The 18,325-nt window shown below is 35.4% G+C and overlaps 1 protein-coding gene across 5 annotated transcripts in view; it reads right to left on the bottom strand.

Moving 5' to 3' along the window:
• STS (steroid sulfatase) overlaps positions 1–18,325 on the bottom strand; it is a 102,219-nt gene that overhangs the window by 71,819 nt on the left and 12,075 nt on the right. For 2 of the 5 annotated variants that reach the window (XM_031050991.2, XM_031050993.2), the window contains 4 exons: positions 13,520–13,799; positions 8,713–8,865; positions 7,951–8,072; positions 5,229–5,351 (listed from right to left, as the gene is read on the bottom strand). In XM_031050991.2, coding sequence (XP_030906851.1) covers positions 5,229–5,351; positions 7,951–8,072; positions 8,713–8,858 — 391 coding nt within the window. In that variant the 5' untranslated portion in view covers positions 8,859–8,865; positions 13,520–13,799. Of the gene's footprint in view, positions 1–5,228; positions 5,352–7,950; positions 8,073–8,712; positions 8,866–13,464; positions 13,493–13,519; positions 13,800–18,325 lie in introns of those variants that run through there. The other 3 variants (XM_031050992.2, XM_005151423.4, XM_031050994.2) reach the window with 2 other exon arrangements.

Raw genomic sequence — 18,325 nt, 5'->3', positions numbered from 1 at the left:
TTAGTAATGAAATATGTTTTCCAAAATTTTGATGGCAAATCATTCAACTTTAACTAGTTTAAAAAAAAAAAAACAGTGACAGACAAACAGGAGATAAAACAAGAATAGTGAAAATGAAATTTATTATTTAAATGATTGCAAGGTGCCTGAAATGGACAATATACATATATATAGTGAGGAAGATTATTTTATATATAAAATATATATTATATACATAATTACATATATGGGTGGGTATATATATGAAAATAAAAGAAGTGATAGTAAAAAGGAAATTACTGTCAAATGCTATCTTTCACAGCATTTTGTCTCACCAGGAAATCATTGTATTCCTGCAGTAATGTTGGACACTGACTGACACAAGAAAACAGAGAGTCTGATTTGCATTACAGTAGCATAATCTATTTCATGCTAATGACAAGTGTCTAGGTAATTCAATCTGTGACTCAGGTATGTCCCTTCATCACATACTTATGCATCACTTAGTCCCACAGACCTAACTGTTTGGAAGCATTAAATCCAAACGCACAGTTAAAAAAAGAAAATCAAATTTAGTTAAGCCTATTGACATAAATGATGGCTACAGCTATATGCTTTTTGGTCTCAGCAAGGAAGTATGTTGAATATTTGACAAACGTATCAGCCTTGACAAAATAGATGACAGTATGTACTGCTGGGTAAAATTTTATTTATTTTTTTCTGAATCAAATACCTAAACATGACCAGCATATTTTAGGGATCATGATCTTTAAAGAAATAAACAAAACTCCCACAAACCCAGTAAGTCCTCGTCCCCATAACCTAGCCCAAAGACATTTGAAATCTTTTGTTCTAGAGACTTCAGGATAGAGGTGGTAGAAAGTACATAAAAGGCAAAAAGGACGAATAGAAGTTTTCCCTTTCCTGCACCATCCCAGCTTTTACACATCTGTAAGGAAAAGTCCTGATGCAGGCAGTCCTGAGCATCTCGGGGATCTAGAGAGCAGCACATTGATCCTGCAGTTCTTCCTTTGGCAAAGACAAATGCAGATACTGCAGTACCAAAGTGGGTGAAGATAAGGATCAGTTCTGATTTTTTGAAATAGTGGCTTGCAAATGGGATCAATGTCATTATTTCCCTTTCCCAGCAAAGGTGAATTAAAACACAACAGAAATCTTGAGCCTGAGTGTTTAATTGACTCTACTTCTCCTCGTGTATCTCTTGATGGTCTTAGGTTAGAAATGCCTTCAGTAGGTTACAGATGCAGCTATAAAAGCATTTTCAGGTCCTCCTAAGTGCCAGTGAAATGCAGGTGCTCATAGCTTTCTCACCCCATCAGAAATTTTCCCTCTTAACTGACAGAATACCTCCTCACCTGAGGAGGAAATCTGCTTTCTGTGGGAAGAATGGCTCTCATCACTACTTTTGATGTGGTCCAGTGAACATTTTTGTGACTGATTACAAAACCAGAAATGTAGGCCACTGTACCGAATCTTCAGATGTTAGAATGGTGCCATAAAGTGCTAGCCAAGGCTGCAAATCTGAATTTCATTCCCAGCAAGCAAAGATACAGATTTTGGAAAATAAATGTTTCAGTGTTTTCTCTTAGGTTTACATGACTGTTTTTACAGAATAATTATAAAGTCAGATCTGTAGCAAGGTTAGGATGTAACAATTCTTATCAAGTTAGGTAATGGAAATAAAGTTAGAGATTTATAACCACAAATATAAACGATCTTAAAGTCTGGGGTTTTTTATTTTGTTATTTCTTAATCTCAAATCACTTATGATTCAGTAAAAAATAAGAAAAAGAAACCATATCAACTTAAGCATACTTTCAAAGTAATTCATTATGATACAAAGAGATGTTGGTTTAAACTAGATCTCAATAAAACTAGACACTGCAAGCTAGGGCAGAAGAATCTTGCAACAGCAAATTAGGACAGGGGAAAATATAGGACCTGTTATTTCAAAAGGGTTTTAGCAAGCAAAACAAATTGTTCAATGTCAAGATGAGCTTGGGCCTCAAAAAAAGATTTGTTGGGAAGAAACTTAAGCCAAACAAAGCAGACAGCAGGTTAGCTGGGAAAAGCACAGAAGCACTAGTTCAAATTATATCCACAGCTGCGATGGAAAAACACAATTGCCATTCTCAAATTGCTGACAAGGTAGAGATGCTGTGCCACTCTGAAAAAGCAAGTGATGACTGGGCCCACAATACATGTTTTGTTTCATTCCTTGTGACAATAACTGCTGCCTTGAGCTCGTGTTTCAAAAGATTACTGTAATGTGCTTTACACTCTGGGGCCCTTGTGAATCTGAGAGCAGTGCAAAACTCTCTCACCTCCTCGCCAAGTGAAGCTTCATAGCATGGACACTTCAGACAAACATCATACACATTTCAGCATATACCAGCAAGCTTTTGAGTGAGATTTATGCTGTCAATTGTAAATTATTTGTACATTAATAGCTTGAAATCTTTTTTCTTTTTTCTCTTTGGCCCCAAATAAGGCTTCTGCAGAGCAAGAGCAATGCAATGAAAGGCACATGGAAAGGAGAGACAAGTCCTATTCAGCCAAGAAACTTCATTTGGAACTCAGTTTTTTAGAACCCAGAATGCTGTAGAAGCTGCAAAAAATCAATGTTTCCCCTCTACTTTTCCTTCAGACAGTTGAAAGGGGAGCATTATAAAGACTGAGTTGTATATAATGATACAGTTCTGCTATTCAGATAAATAGTAAGTTGCAAGATGCAGAGCAAGATCCAAAAAGAAATATTTTATGTGCTCAAAGTAATATATATACATGAAGTACATAGCAATAATAAGTATTAAGCATATATTGTTAATATAGGCAGTTTTTAAGCTGTTCTATTAATTGTGCTCCATAGACTCTGCCAATTTCGTACTAGACACATCACTGCTGTGATGTGTCCAAATATTACAACACCCCATTCTGGAGGAAAGATACAAGTCTCAATTTATACATTAAATATATTAAATATACATTTGGAGACAAGCTACATAGGTGGATTTTAAAGTTCTCTGGATGCTGGACAATACACTGGATAACAGCAGTGAGGAAAAGCTGACTGTGATTCAGTATAGTAGTAGTTAAAATAATAACCATCTACTTTCAGTAGAATTTTTGCATTATAAACAGCTATTTCCTGTAAAACATCAACAGTTCTTACTAATCTCTGAGATCCTTAACTGGTGAAATATTACATATGCAATTCATCTACCTTTTTTGAGAAAACTTGATTTTGTTACAGATCTTCTGACTGTATCTTCCTGCCAAATCTATTGGATGTCACCTTCTTTGTGTCACAGGGGAAAAACAATGAAGTAAAAAAGTGTATACATAAAATAGTTTCATAGCTAAAATATATTTCAGGATGTACCAAGCAAGAGGAAGTGTATATGCAGAGACATGGAGAAAATTAAAAAGAAGAAATGAAAATGCATTTAGGGGAGAAAAAGTGCCCTTAGAGAGTAAAGGGGAGAGAAACTTATAAAAAAAAAAAAAAAGGAACTGACAGTACAGGCTTGAGAAACTGAAAGGCTTCAAATTACCCTTATGCCAATCCTTCAGTGGTGCAGGATTTGACAATTAATTGTTTTGGAACTGCTGAGTTAGATTGAACCAAGCAAAGACTCCCTGACCTAGACCAAATATGATGTGATAAGAATACCAGCAGAGACCGAAAATGGCCTGGCTGGGAATCAGAGTCTGACTATCTAGTCTTCAAATCTACATAATTTTTCTTTTTGTCATTTACACATGCTTTATCCTTAATTTTAATGCACTTCTTGATTTTTAGAAGCCTTCATTATACTCTAAGGATATGTTAATATTACATCTTATGGTTTCACAGCTATCATTCAGGCCACTTGGAAGAATTGTTCATTAAGCATCATGGAGATAACTTCTGGAGATCTAAGTGGCAAGCTGTCATGTTGCAGTGAAAGTAGTTAAAAAAAGAACATTAACTAGGTCAGCCCCAGAAAATGAGTTGTATTACAGTGCTTTTTTGCAAACAGAAAAATGATTTCTTTGCAGTCTTTAATTGAATATGGAGAAATAAGAATTAACTCCATGATGAACATGACAAATTATCAATGGCTTTTTTACACTATGATTCAAATATACCTGCACTAAATATACTTCTGCTAAGATTTTCTGGGTTCATATTTTGACTCTGTCAAAACATCTAGGTAGTTATACTTTCTCAGACTGCGGTATCGCTGGGTAGGATTTTTAGTTACAAACATCAATACTGGCTAGCTACATCATACAGATATTTTTAAACAGTGGTATGAATTGCTAGCCATGCTAAATACACTGATTTTTTTTTAAACAAAAATTACTCCCAAAATTGCAAGCTTCTATTACATTTGAAAATCAAATTGGGTAAAATTAGGTACATCAATCATCTAAATTAGTGTAGTAACATTCCGGTATGATGTTCTCTAAACAATTATTGCCTTTACAGAATTCCTTTACAGAAACACATTATGTAATAAAAGTTGTATTTCACAAAAATATTCTAAAATGTAAGCAGTGCAGAATAAGTCCATAGCCAAATTAGGAAAAAGCCTTCCGACATTATTTAAATGTTATACCTTTACGATACTAATTCCAATTCAATTTATTATTCATCTAATGGCATTCCTTTTACTCATCACTAAATATTTATGCTGCAGTTAGTTCTCTGAACTATTTTTATAATGAGAGAGAAACACATTTTTATATTAGATATCTACCACAGGATGAGACAAATTTCCTAGAAATGCCCATTTTTTGTCTGATGAATAGGAAGAGAATCCAGGCAGTTAGTGCACATACTACATCATCTACTTCATGAATATTTGAAAACTGGTGAAATGAATTCCACCACTGTGCTGATTTGTACCATGCAATTGATCCCTTATTGTCTCTCTGTTGTAATCAAACTCCTATTTGCACTGAAAACTTTTCAAGAGCTTGACTAATTTTCAATTTGTTCATCATGTTTCTTCAGTACCTTGCATGATGAGACTATAACTACAGAAGTGAATTAGACATACTTACCTGATTAGTGCTTCACATATGCATGGGAATAGGATCAGCTCTGTGCCAGAAAAATAAATTCATTATGCTGGGGGGAAAAAAAGCTTAATGCAGTTCCTTAATAGCCTATATGGAAAGCTAATGTTCTTTTGATTGGAATGAATGAAAAATAATTCTGTATATGTATGCAATTTTACCTATTAAAGCAGTTGCATAACCTCTCTCCTTCAGGAGTCTGGAAAAAGTTATTTCTTCAGAAGGAAGTCCCCCAGAAGAGGCAGAAAATAAGAAGACACCAACTCGTGAGAAGGCAGCCATTCCTAAGTAAAATGAAAATGAATGAGACTTGGTTGATATAGTGAAACAATTTCCATTCATTCTTTCTGCATGCACTATTTTGCTTTAGACTACATACTGATACCAGACACTAAATGTTGCAAATGGCAGATACAATCATCTATTTAGCTGAGCAAGGTCTTTCCTACATTGACTCCAGAAATTGAGAAATGGAGAAAAAAAAATCTCTGCTTATAGTCGTGGAGCCAGACATCACATAAAAAGCTGCAGCCCCTTCTGCAGATGTTCTAAGGTATAACATATATGAAAGAAGTTGAGCTTGCATAATTCAGTTTTCCTGTATATGAGGAAGGAATGGAGCTGGGAATAAAGCAAGATCACTCCCAAGTTCTACTCTCAGTACTTCGAGCATCCTCATACGTGGTTTTCTACAAGCGTTTAAGGTTATTTGAAAGAAGGCAGTTGAAATAGGGCAGTCTTACAGTTGGGCATGTAAGTAACATGAGGCTAAAAAAAGAGCGAGAGTCTGATTCTGGAAATAGAGGGGCTAAGGCACTCAGCTTTGGTAGGACAGAACCAGTGCTGCAACAGTATGAAGGCCCATGATTTAAAGCACACAGAGTTCATTAAAGAAGCATAAGGTATCAGCTAACAGGACAACATCTAAATAAGGCACAGCAATTTCTACATTATATGCTGAGAGTCTGAGGAACATAAATTTGAGCTTATAAACTACTCTTAGGATGAGGAACTTGAGAGCTCAGGTTCATGAAAATTAGATTACTAGGATTCCAGATGAGAGCTGGCTCCAAGTATAGACAGACAGAACACAGAATATCTATGCAAATCTGTGCAGATGTATCTCCAGGAAGTCTGAATTATGCAACTGTATGATTGCAGTGCCAAAGTTACATGACTGATGTAGACAACCAGACTCTTCCCTCTGGTATCCCTTGTGGTTAGATAAGAAAAAGACTCGTTCGACTGGTTTATTAAAGAGAGCTCAACCTACCTGCCAAATAATGACTTCAGTTTTTCACCCCAGCTAGCTTTATTGATCAACAGTTTAGGTAGTTTTAGTCATCTGTACATATCTATATTTTACTTATTATATATTTATTCACATTTATTTTTTATGCACTTCAATGTCTGGTAACTGAAATCAGTGTAATTCCCTGAAGTTACCAGAATGACTTTTTTTTTTTTTTTTTTTTTAATTGCTGCCTTTCTCTGGGTGTGTCTCTCATCAAATACTGCATTTTGGAATATTTTTCTTCAGCTCTATTAGCAGGATTTTTAGATTTCTAACATTTTTTTCCACATCATGATTCTAGTATCTTCTAGATATAATAATCCTTTATTAGTATTATTGATGTTTGGAAATAGCCCACATTTAGCAATTTAGTCATTTAATTAGGACAAAGAAAATTTTTGTACAAACATGGAAATAATCTGGTTTATCTGAGAGGCAACCAGTTAAGAAACAAATCTCTTCAAATATTAACTTTTTGGAAATAAGAACATGTGTTGTAATGGAAAGTGACCTGTGGCTTTACCTACAGTAAATATTAATAGCAAATTAGCTGTAACAGGTATATAAAATTTTCCTTTGCAGCTGAATGCAGTAGAAATTTTTGCAAGTTTTATTAGCTAGCACTTTTGCAGAAGCTTGTTACTTGATTTGAATGAGCACGAACATATCAAGTAGGCTCCAGAGTCTTGCTTTGCTTTCATTCCCAGAAGCAAGGACAGGATGTTTTATCACTAATGAACAAGTGATCTGATTAATGTATAATGATCCTTGCTAAAAATGATGTTAAGGGAATGTTAAAGTTGCATGGCTAAGCACTGAGGGGCTCAGTCCCAGCACACTAAAATAAACAGACTGGATCTTCACTAACTTAAATGGGCTTTGGATCAGGTAGTTTGAAAGTGAGAGAGGTTATTAAATGCATGCATTCATGGGGTACTTACCACTGTGTATGCATAGATATGGAACAAAAATACTTACAAAGAAGATTTTTTCTTTCTTCTTCCCAGTATTAAAGGCTGCTAGAACATCTTAATGAATAGCCATCATACACCACCACCCCCCCTTCCTCCACCCCCTGCCACCCTGAAAAAAAATAACAACTTGTCTAAATCAAAAGATTTTGCAGAAACAGAAATGTCTGAGTAGAAGGATTTACACCAGGTTTTCCATTGTGTCTTTCTAGATGAATCTCTGTGATGCTCAACAGTCAGGCTGCCCTCAAGTATCCTGGGAGCAGCCTGAACGTGACTGGGGAGGCAGAGAGGTCATTTGGAAGGTGGAGGAAATCGACGGAATTTGTCTGCTCCTTACATTAAAAAACCACAATCAGATTTTTTTCCTCAGTATTTTAAAAATCTTTTTCCCAGTAAAAAAGGGCTCTATTTTTGTGTTAACTGATCTGAAATGTGAGAATTTCACATATATATGGAAGATTTGAAATGCTGACCATCTTCACTGAGCTTGATTGGTCACTGAAGTAAGTACCTAATCAAGTAACGATTAAGATAGCAAGAAAAGCCAGTGAAGAAAATGCATACATTTAGTACAAATAAAATATTATATTTATATGTAAAGCAATGGAATTTTACCTGATCTGATAGGATATCGCCCAGTCAGGAAAGCAGCCCTGCTTGGAGTACAAAGTGGGGATGCTGCTATGTGATGAGTAAGTGTCACTCCTTCCTCTGCCAGCCTGTCAATATTAGGGGTTCTAGAAAAACATAAGCAGGAAAGCCAACAAAAGAATACACAAAGATAATTATTTGGAAATTGGCATGGCAAGATCAAGGCATCTGAAGCAAAATCTATCAGGAAAAGTTAAGACTTATTGTATGCAAATTATCAAAACAATGGTAGGATTGCAATTCTAAATACTATTGTGTCAAATACTTTTACATTAGGTGTCAGGTACATTAACACCTGCTTTAATGAATTCATTGAGTACAGCATGCCGATGAAGGAAAAAAAAAAATCAGCACTTTATTTACGATTGGCTAGTGACAAGCTTTGCTTAACTCGTGAATGCTTCAAAATATGCTTAATTTATAGTATTTGTGTCATGTATATTTTAAACTACAATTGTTGACTATACTTTGCTTCTCTAGATCTACCCTTATTTTGCTGGTTGCTCAATTCTCTGTTTATGATGCAACTTTTCAGCAGGATAAATAAAACAGATAAGTCTTCTTGTTAAGAAAACAAAGATTAAAAATGCTGTTCTCTAGAAAGGATATTAACTTTGCTTACCTATAAAGAACTAATTAAATCTCTGAATGTTTTGGGGTTTTAACTTTACAAATACATAGAAAAACTAAAATAAAGCTCTGACTCCCTCAACTGTATCATCATACCTTAATGTTCTGTTCCCATAACATCCTAGGTCTCCAATACCAAGGTCATCAGCCATCAGTAAAATGACACTGGGACTTGAAGCACTGTATGCTCCAACACTGTTTATAGCACACTGGCAAATTAGTAGAAATAAAAGGAGTCTCATCTTCTTCCTGGTGCATAAGAACAGGTGGAAAATTTAGTCGATAAGACTTTTTTTTTAATTTTACTATTAATCAAATTTAGTCCTATGATTTATTGCTCTGGATTGTATAGTAGGAGAAAAAAAAGACTGTAGATTCTTATTTGGCTTTTTTTTTCCTCAAGAGTTTTTTTAACATTATTTTTTCTGTTATATTTCTTAAAAATTAAAATGCATCTTTTAGTATATAGATATTTTTTTCCTTTCACCCCTTTACACAGATGAATCCTTTAAATGAAGATGAACAAAGAATTTGTTACAACCTCAGTAACACTACTTTGGCATACACAGATGCACTATACAGCAGTAAATATGACAGCAAATAATTCTTTTTTTTTTTTTAAGTATAAGAACAGGGGAATATATAACAGGGAACACAAAACCTGAAATCTTTAAGGACCAAAATTTCCAAGATTCATTGCAGGGAAAACAAAAAACAACAACAAAAAATGTTCATCAATTCTGCTACCAATGTAAGTGACTATCTCATCAACAAGGGGAAAAAAAATCCAGCTCTAGTTTCTTGACAGTAATAAGTACTATCCAAAAGGAAATGAAGACATACATTACGAAATTATTGAAAAGAATGTTCAAGAAAAAGCTCTTTGCAAATATTTTAAATACCAGGGCTTGTAGGAAAATTATGTCAGGAAAAGTATTTTATGTCATATCACAATGTTCAATAAACAATGCTCATGCTATATGCAACTTAAAACAGAAGAATGTATTGTACACAATATTACACACCATCTTTTATGATAAGAGCACAGTCTATTACTATTTTACCTAAGCAGGGACTTGTCATATCTCTGTTTTAAACTGCATCAAGTATGCTCTGGCTGCAATTGAGTGCCTCTAGGCTGTGAAGGATTGTATCAGGTATACACATCAAAATAGAACAGAGACTCACTCTCCTTTGCCTCTAGTAATACTTCCATCATTTCTGGATGCAGGCAGCCTTTTTCAAATGCAGATGAGACATGAGTCACACCTGCACCCTGGATTATGCTGGGACAAGAAGGAAAGGGGAGGAAACCAGGACTGAGGTGGAAACTTGAAAGTAAAAGAGTAGAAAAGGGAACTAGAAACAAGAATTTTGACAGAGAATAGGGACAGCAGGTCAAGAAATGAAGAACTTGTAAATTGGTGAGTTACTGTAGATAAAAGTAACAGAGAGAAGAAAAGAGAAGAGAGAAAATAAAGAAGCCAGAACTAGAAGAGCTAGTGCAGAGAGTAGACGTCAAGAGAGACACATTAATGTATCAGTGAGGTGTTGTGGTTAAAAGTATCTGTAGAGAAGACTAAGTAGTCAGAAGAGCTTGCACTGACTTGAATAAAGAGCAAGAAGGAAAGCCTGAGGCCCAGATGGAATGAGAATTGCAGGCTGAAATTAGGAGAAATGGTAGAAGGTTTAAAAAACTGGAAGGGACAGGATGGCAGTGGATAGGAAAACAAATTCAGGAAAAAGGTGAGAGAAATGGGAGTATCTGGGATGAAAGAGCTGGGGAGCTATGATTATGGCAGATGAAGAGAACTGACTGGAAAGAGTCTGGGCAGTCTGGGACTGCTGCAAGTCAAAATAGTGGGGATCAACCAGCAAACTGGGACTCTTAGTACTTGTTTGCATAGAGATAAAACACTAATAATTATATTAGCTGATTTTTTACTGCTTAATATATGCTTTATAACCCATTGACCTTGCTTTGATGACAACAGTTCTGGTTTAGATTTCAGCAAGCAACACCTAAAGATCTCAGCCTTATCACTGTGGCAACAGATCATTACCTGGCTTATTCCATGGGAAGCAATCTACTTTGTTTCAGATATGGAAAATACATACACAAACTTTAAACCACTAAATGCAGTTCTGCTTGGTGGGATGCATCTAACCAACCCTCTATCTAATTACCATATTAATGAAGCTGTGTAGCACCTGCCACATTGCAGACATAATCTGCACAGTAGGTTTAGGTTTCTTCCCTGAAAAGATAAATAAGTGTGATTTTCTTCCCAGGCATTGCAGAAAACAGCTACCATCCTGACCCCATAGGACAGGAACAACCGGCTGCCAGACCTTTAGTTCCTACTCCACTATTCAGACTGCAAGGGTCTCAAGGCCCATGGTAATAGGGATGCTGAAAAGGGTGACATATATGTCAGTGACATATATAGAATTGTGCTGATGTTCGCAGGACATGCACATTTATTTCATAGAATTACTGAGTGTCCTCAGTTTTATTGCAGGCTTCACATCTGAATAAAACCTAGAAATATATGCTCCTGCCACTAATAAAACCATCAATTTAAAAGCACAAAGCTAGCTGGTTTTGCAAGTTTTCCAAACAATAATTCCAAGGTTTAATTCAACTGGTACAAGCAAAACATCCTGTGTTTTAATTAGGAGGTATGGAACTATAGAGAGCAGTCTTGTTGAATATGTGTGGGGTCTTTAGCCACTAGTGAACAGAGCAAATCAAGTTTCCTTTTACTGAGCAAAGTTATTGTTGGAAGCCAAGGTAGCAGCTGTATTTTATTCTTGAGAATGAAGGCAATCTAAAAAATGAGTGAAATATATTCAAAATTAGCTGACTAAAATTTATATGAATTTTAAAGAGATTTCAAGTCTGCATAGAGATATGAGCAGGAAACTTTATCACCTTGGTCAAACTTTACAGTCTTTCGCTGTATATGCTATACATATACATAGCAAAAAATAATATTTTAAATAAACATTAATATAATATTTTAAATGTATCTACACAGAAATGTTGACAATAGCTGTGCCCAGTATCAACTGGATCATTGTAATTTGCAAAGTGGCTGAAAATCTTATTTTCTGGATCTATTCCTTCAGAAGTTAGCCTTGTTTAGTACCTCATTTCTTGTTTTGCAAATCAACAACAAAAAATGTTATTGAAAGATGTCTCTGATGTAATATTGCTATATACTCCTCCACTCTGAAGGAGTATCTGTAGGCACTCGTATACATTGGCCTATCTGCCTCCACCTGGTATCATGTCCCTGAAGTGAAATCAACACGGAAACGGGAAAAAAAATTATTCCCAACAACTCTGATTTCTCTAGGGTACTCTCTGCAGTAGACTTTTATGCATCTTGAAGGGATGTGCTTGAAAAGCAAGAAATATTGGATGGATGAAATTGAGTGGAACAGACAACAACAAAGAAGTTCAGAGGAGTAAAAAGGGAAGAACATGAGAATGAAGCTCTGAGGATACTGAGGCTCATCTGTGTCACACTAGGGTTTTTAATGGTGAAAAGACAGGCATGTGCAGATCTAACATAATATCTGATTACACCAAATCAGATAAAGCTTCTATTTAACCTAGTATTTGGTCTCCAGCAGCAAACAATCCAAACACTTAAGGTAAGAATGTAAGAAACTTGACAAGTATATTCTTTTACTAGTGCACCCTTCTAGCTTTTGACAGTCAGTATTTAGGACATTTTGAACAGAAGAGCACTGTACTGAATATTTCCCTGTAGATTCTTCTCACTTCATGAATTTCTTTTAGTCTGTTTTGAACCAATCAACTTTTGTTTCATTTGGGGGTTTTTTTTTGTTTTTTTTTTTTTTGCATTGAACCAGTTTGGTATTATTTTACTTCCACAATATCCTTTAAATGTTCCTACGGTAACCTTCAGCTCTGAAGGCTTATGTTTTAGATTCAGGTGGCAAAATTTTTCCTTAATTGCATGCTGGACATTGCAATTGCAGTGCAATTCTCAATATCTGCTTCACTTTCGCTGTGATATAATAGGACTAATAGTACCTTTTTCCCACCCCAACGTGGCTGCTAAGTTGAATATATTTAAGAGGTGATTAATTTCATACAACAAGAGCTACATAAGAATTTAGATTTCATACATCTCATTTCAAACTACGATACTTTAATCATTGCATATGTATGTGTATGCATGCATATGTATATACATACATAGATGTGTCAATATACATATCTGCACACATATGTGGATGCATGTATACATATATTCTACTTTTTCTACATATCTTCAAATTACGTTTTTTGGATTCTAATACATATTTTCTACTTGTATTAAAACAAAGTATAAATGTGTGAGAACAAATGGATGAAAGCAAATAACAGATATACTCAAAAAAATTCTCTAAAAGTCATAAAAATCACTGTAAACAAAATAGAAGACAACACTGTTCTCCATAAGATTCTGCAACAAGAAAATTCTTCAGCTTCATGAGAAAAATGTTTTTAAATTGTAACAAATTGTAAAGTAATATTATATACTATTAATAATTTTATGATATTAGCTTAAGATTTCTAAAAATCTCTCAATTAATTTCTCTCTTACAAGCCAGTCATAACTGTTTCATCTTTTATGTCATACAACTGCGAAAAGAGAAATAAACCCACATGCTTTTGACCTGCTTTTAATACTTTTTTATTCAGACAAACAAATATTACTTTGCATTTGCAACAAGCTAAGACCCTGCAAATATTTATTGTATCTTAATTGATCACTGGTAACTCAGTCTCAGTAATATGCTTCTAATATTTTAATAGTATAAAATCACTATTTCTTAATGCTGTTTTTTAGTATCTTATTTCTTCTCTTGCCTTGTAAGATACCTTCTAAGAATCCTCTCCAGTCCTCAGAGCTAGATGTCCTCCTCCTGCTTCCTCAGGTCCAGGTAGCATATTTGGCATGCTTATTAGTTGTTGTTGGCTTTTTTTTTCCAGACACACAGGCATCTTCCATCCTACCTATTGGTTAGGCACTTCAGATTCAGTGCTAGATTAGAATGACTATTTCTTTCCCAGGTTGGAAATGATTTGCATTCAGCCTTCTCACGATGTGGTCACAGAAGGCTGGGTCTCTCTGTATCTGTAAACTGATTGGTATCCGTGTCTGTAAAAACACCACAATGTTTTTCTGAAAAGTGCCATTAGATTTCAACATGCATCTTCAGGTAACTATGCACAAAAATTAAAATCAATATTAAATTTACTAAAAGTTGTCTTGCTGCAAGACAGAAATTTTGCTTAACATGAGCTTGGAAGAACACCAGAGCAAATAGTCATGTTTCTTGCTCAAGCAAGATTAATTATTGTGTCTAACTCAAATAGAGATGAAGCCACACAGCATCCATCAGATACAAGTTCAACTTAAGGTAAATAAGGTATCTTTTTTGAATGTTTTCTCAAGAAATTGTTAGTTTTAGCTAAATTAAATTACAGATTTTAATGGCAGTATTAATAAATAGTAAACATTATTTTTGATAGTAAATTATAATATGAGGGGAAGACAAGATCTTTTGTAATATAAACTGTATCTTTAATATAACTGAGTGGTTACAGTCTCTTCACTTTCACCCAGCTGTAGCCAAACTGGTCTCTTTTGAGTTTCTGTTCATATTCAAAGCAATATTCCACAAAATGTTTAAAAAGGAAAAAATCTAATTACATGTAATATCAGACTAAGACACTAGACTCCACCAATACACATCCTTCACAGGGATAGTGCACAGATCTGAAGGTTGGTATGTGAGTCCTGCTGTAAGTCTTTGGAGGGACAGTAAGACAAATGGCCAATCAGTTAACACTGGATTTTAATTTCATCCAATTTGAAGTAATTTCTAACCCTTTTTCACTGAAATGGTAGTATTCAAATGCCTGTCACAGGAAATTATTAAACCTAACAGAAAAACAAAGCTAAACAAAAAAAAAAAAACACCAACAAACAACTCCCCCTACACCAAACAAATAAAAACCCTTCAACCCCTCCAAATCTATCTCTCTCTCCTGAGTTACTCACTGGCACCCTCTGAAGTCTGTCAAGATCAAAGCTTTGGATTTTATAACATAATAGTCTTCTATCTATAACTACGTTTCTAGTCAAAATGGTTTATCAGAGAAATTGCAGTGAAATGGCCAGTTAATTTTTCTTTGCTTCATAAAGCTAGTAAGTAACACACCAGTAAAATAATCCAGTATGTTATTCTGTTTCCAGAAGAATTTTTCACATAAAGTGAACTTGCATTTGCATTAATTCATTCTCAAAGTGTGGGATTATGATTTTTAAAACAACTCTATTGTTATTTATACTTGCATTTTGATAACACTCAAGGGCTCTCATTATAGCTGACTGATCTAGATAAAAAAATTGAGAAAAGGCTGCTATTCAGCCAATATTTATTTTAGCCACGTAGAAGTTAAATGCCTACATGGCCCATATCAACTAGACACTCATGGTGCATCTGAATTTATTCATCTTAAAGTTATGCATTTAGACTGAGCTAATTATCTAGGCTTCCTTTCTAATTAATAGGAGGAGACAGGCACCTTAAGAGGATGATTCATCTCTTCTTAAGATTGGTATAATGAAATTTTGGAAGTGATGCTCACGCTCTTTTTCCACAGACTACAGAGAGAGCCTAAATTTCTAGTTTAGACTGGATATATACAGAAAGGAATAAAGTTACATTAAAAAAAATGGTGCATTGCCTGTTTGTGCTCAGCATAAATTAAGAAAAAAACAACTTTGTGCAATAAACTACCACTACATTACTTTTCAATTAGTATAATGTGCCCTAGCAAACTTACTGATGCAACAGTTTCTTACTCTTTGAATAATTCCACTGAAATCTGAGAACTGGGGACAAGTGTTCATGAGTTTTAGTTGTGAATTTTTCCTCTAAAGGATGTATATAAGTATTTGTCTTTTCTGAAGTGTACAGTGTCATGATTTACACCCAGTAACCTGATGAATATTCTATCTAGAAATTACATTCAATACTGTTAATCAAGCCAGGCAATATTTGAAGGAAGATGTTGTCAGAGATGACCAACCAACACACTATGAGCTCAGCCTGACTGCTGTTCACTGCCCACCTCCTGCTGCCCTCTTCCCTAAGGGCTACACACACAGAGCAACTAAACAAGCCTGTGACTAGCCAGTCATTGCTAGATCCTCTTAGTTTCTTTCACAAGTTCCTTTTCACAGAAGAAAAAACACTTTAGCTTCTGACATATGACAAGAAAAAGTCTGTTAATCTGCATGGGCAGTATCAAGCAATTCACATGGATGGCATACATTTTGATAATGTCTCAATGGAATTAACCTATTCACATGCTCAGGTATTACACATGTTCCCCTGACCCCCATCACACCATGGGAGACACATTTATTCTCATCATGGGACAGTCCTGTCACACAAGGGGTAGGAGAAGAGAGAGTAGCAGTGTACTCATCATATGATACAGCTATACTCAGATCATTCAATGGATAAATAGTACTGCAAGCAGCCCTCTCATTTGTCCACAAGGACCTGTTCAATTTGTCCCATTGCAGAGACTGAGAATGGCTGTATTAGAAGGGACATAAACTAATTGAGAGGAAATGGCTGTATCTGGGCTACTACTTATATCCAGCCTTTGTGTTCTTTCCCAGAAACACTATTATAAAGAACATGCATTTGAAAAAGCATAAGAAAAAAACCCCACAACCCATCTCCCATGTTTATCAAAACAAAATATCACAGTACATCACTTTTTCATGGTGATGTACCGAATGCAGGTGTCAATGTATTGGCAGCAGGGGGCTGCAGGGGAGGCCTCTGGAGAATAGACATAGGGCTGTCCTCTGCTGAATAGTCAGTTTCAGCCGCCTCTGCAATGAACCCGCTGCAGCCATAGCTAAGCCCATCAGACAAGCTGGCAACATTCTGGGAAAACGTATTTAAGAAAGGGCAAAAACCACTCTGGGGAATGAACACAGTGGGAAGGCGGTGGAGTGGCAGAGACAGGAGAGGAAGACGAGCCGGGAACAACAAGGTCAGGGCAGTAGGAGCTGCTCCACATAGCTAAGCACTGACTTCATCCTCATAAGCCACCCATTGCTTTACTGAAGGGACTGAGCACAACATGCAGCAGCATTCTAGTAGATGTCTGGAGTGAAGGTGTGGATAATAGGAAGATGGAAAGAAGAAATCTGAAGTTGAGCCTGGGAAGTGGGAGGAAAGATGTTTTTTCCTGCATGTTTAGATGTCTGCACTTTCTTGTTTCCCAATACTCCAATAAAAAAATAAATATTTATGCTACCTGGCAACACATTAATTCCTCAAGTTGTTTTGTCCCTGACAGTACTTATTAAGATGTGTTTCCCCATCTTTATTTGAACTCTTGAGTCTTCTCACTTCTGTTCCTCCTATTTTCCTGCTTTCTCCCTCATCTCACTCAGGAGCATGGAAAGGAAACAAGCAAGCAGCTGTGTGGGTGCTTGGCTGTTAGCCAGGACCAATCTACCACATTTAAAATGAAAAGGGGATGAAAGGATCCAACAGCAAATTGCTTTCATTGATTACCATTAACCAAAAGTTTCTTTGCTGTGATGCAATCCATCTAGATTCTAAAAGTGAACCTTTTACCAGGGAGAAAAATGGGAAAGCTTTTTAAGTAAAAAAATAATTCAGTTGTGCTCAGCTGACTTATGGTTTTGCTGGTGTAAGCAGGAGGCTCACAAGAAATAAATGAACAGCTTCTCTTTCCTTTTAATTTGCACAAGTAAGAGACATTTAAAATAAACAAGTGTAGCTGCTTACTGAAGACTAAGTTTCTTCTTTGAAGTTTCTAAGCAGTAGAAAATCTGGTTATGTTTCTTCTGTTACAGAACTAATATTCGGGGAATGATATGCCCTTATCCTGCAAACAGTTGTGAACATGTCTCACGACAAATTGTTCTGAATTATTTTGACAAAAGTCTTTCTAGTGGGGCAAAAAGAAAGGAATTTAAAAAAAAAAATAAAACACACAAAAAGATAGGTTTTTGGTTTGTTTTGTTTTACATCTAAAAATTAAATTCATGATCTTTACTCTTACATCTAGAAAAATAGCTTGTTTGGCATTTACATGGCAAAACCAGATCACTTTTGTTCTTTTGTGCTGGGAGATTTTTTTACCATGTTATTTTGAATGGGGTTAAAAGATTAACCCACATACCACTCATTTTTTTATGACGTAATGCAAAATTAGAGCAAATAGGATAGGATTATCCAGTCATAATTTGTATTTTTCCCCTATTACAATGCTGAAAAAAAACTTCAGAAATGGCAATAGGGAGGAATTAAAATGGTAAGTAATTTTCTAACCAGCTCTAATGCAGATACTCCACTAGCACTATTCATTGCAAACACTACTAAATACAATTATTGGAAACAGATTTGAAAACAAAACACGGTGATCACAAAATTAAGAGGTCTTACAAACCAGGAAAATATTTACTCTGGAAAGAGCTCTTGTACAATTAGGAAAAGAAGGATTATGAGCTGTATAATGGTTATATAGCTGCCTGATTGTAAACTACATAGATCATATCCTTCTAAAAATATGCAAGCTAAAGGGCAAAGACATTTACAAAATAAGATATATACATTAGCC

Source organism: Melopsittacus undulatus, chromosome 2 (assembly GCF_012275295.1).
Source record: "Melopsittacus undulatus isolate bMelUnd1 chromosome 2, bMelUnd1.mat.Z, whole genome shotgun sequence".
Taxonomy (NCBI): Eukaryota; Metazoa; Chordata; class Aves; order Psittaciformes; family Psittaculidae; genus Melopsittacus; species Melopsittacus undulatus.
This window is presented reverse-complemented; position numbering and strand designations above follow the sequence as displayed.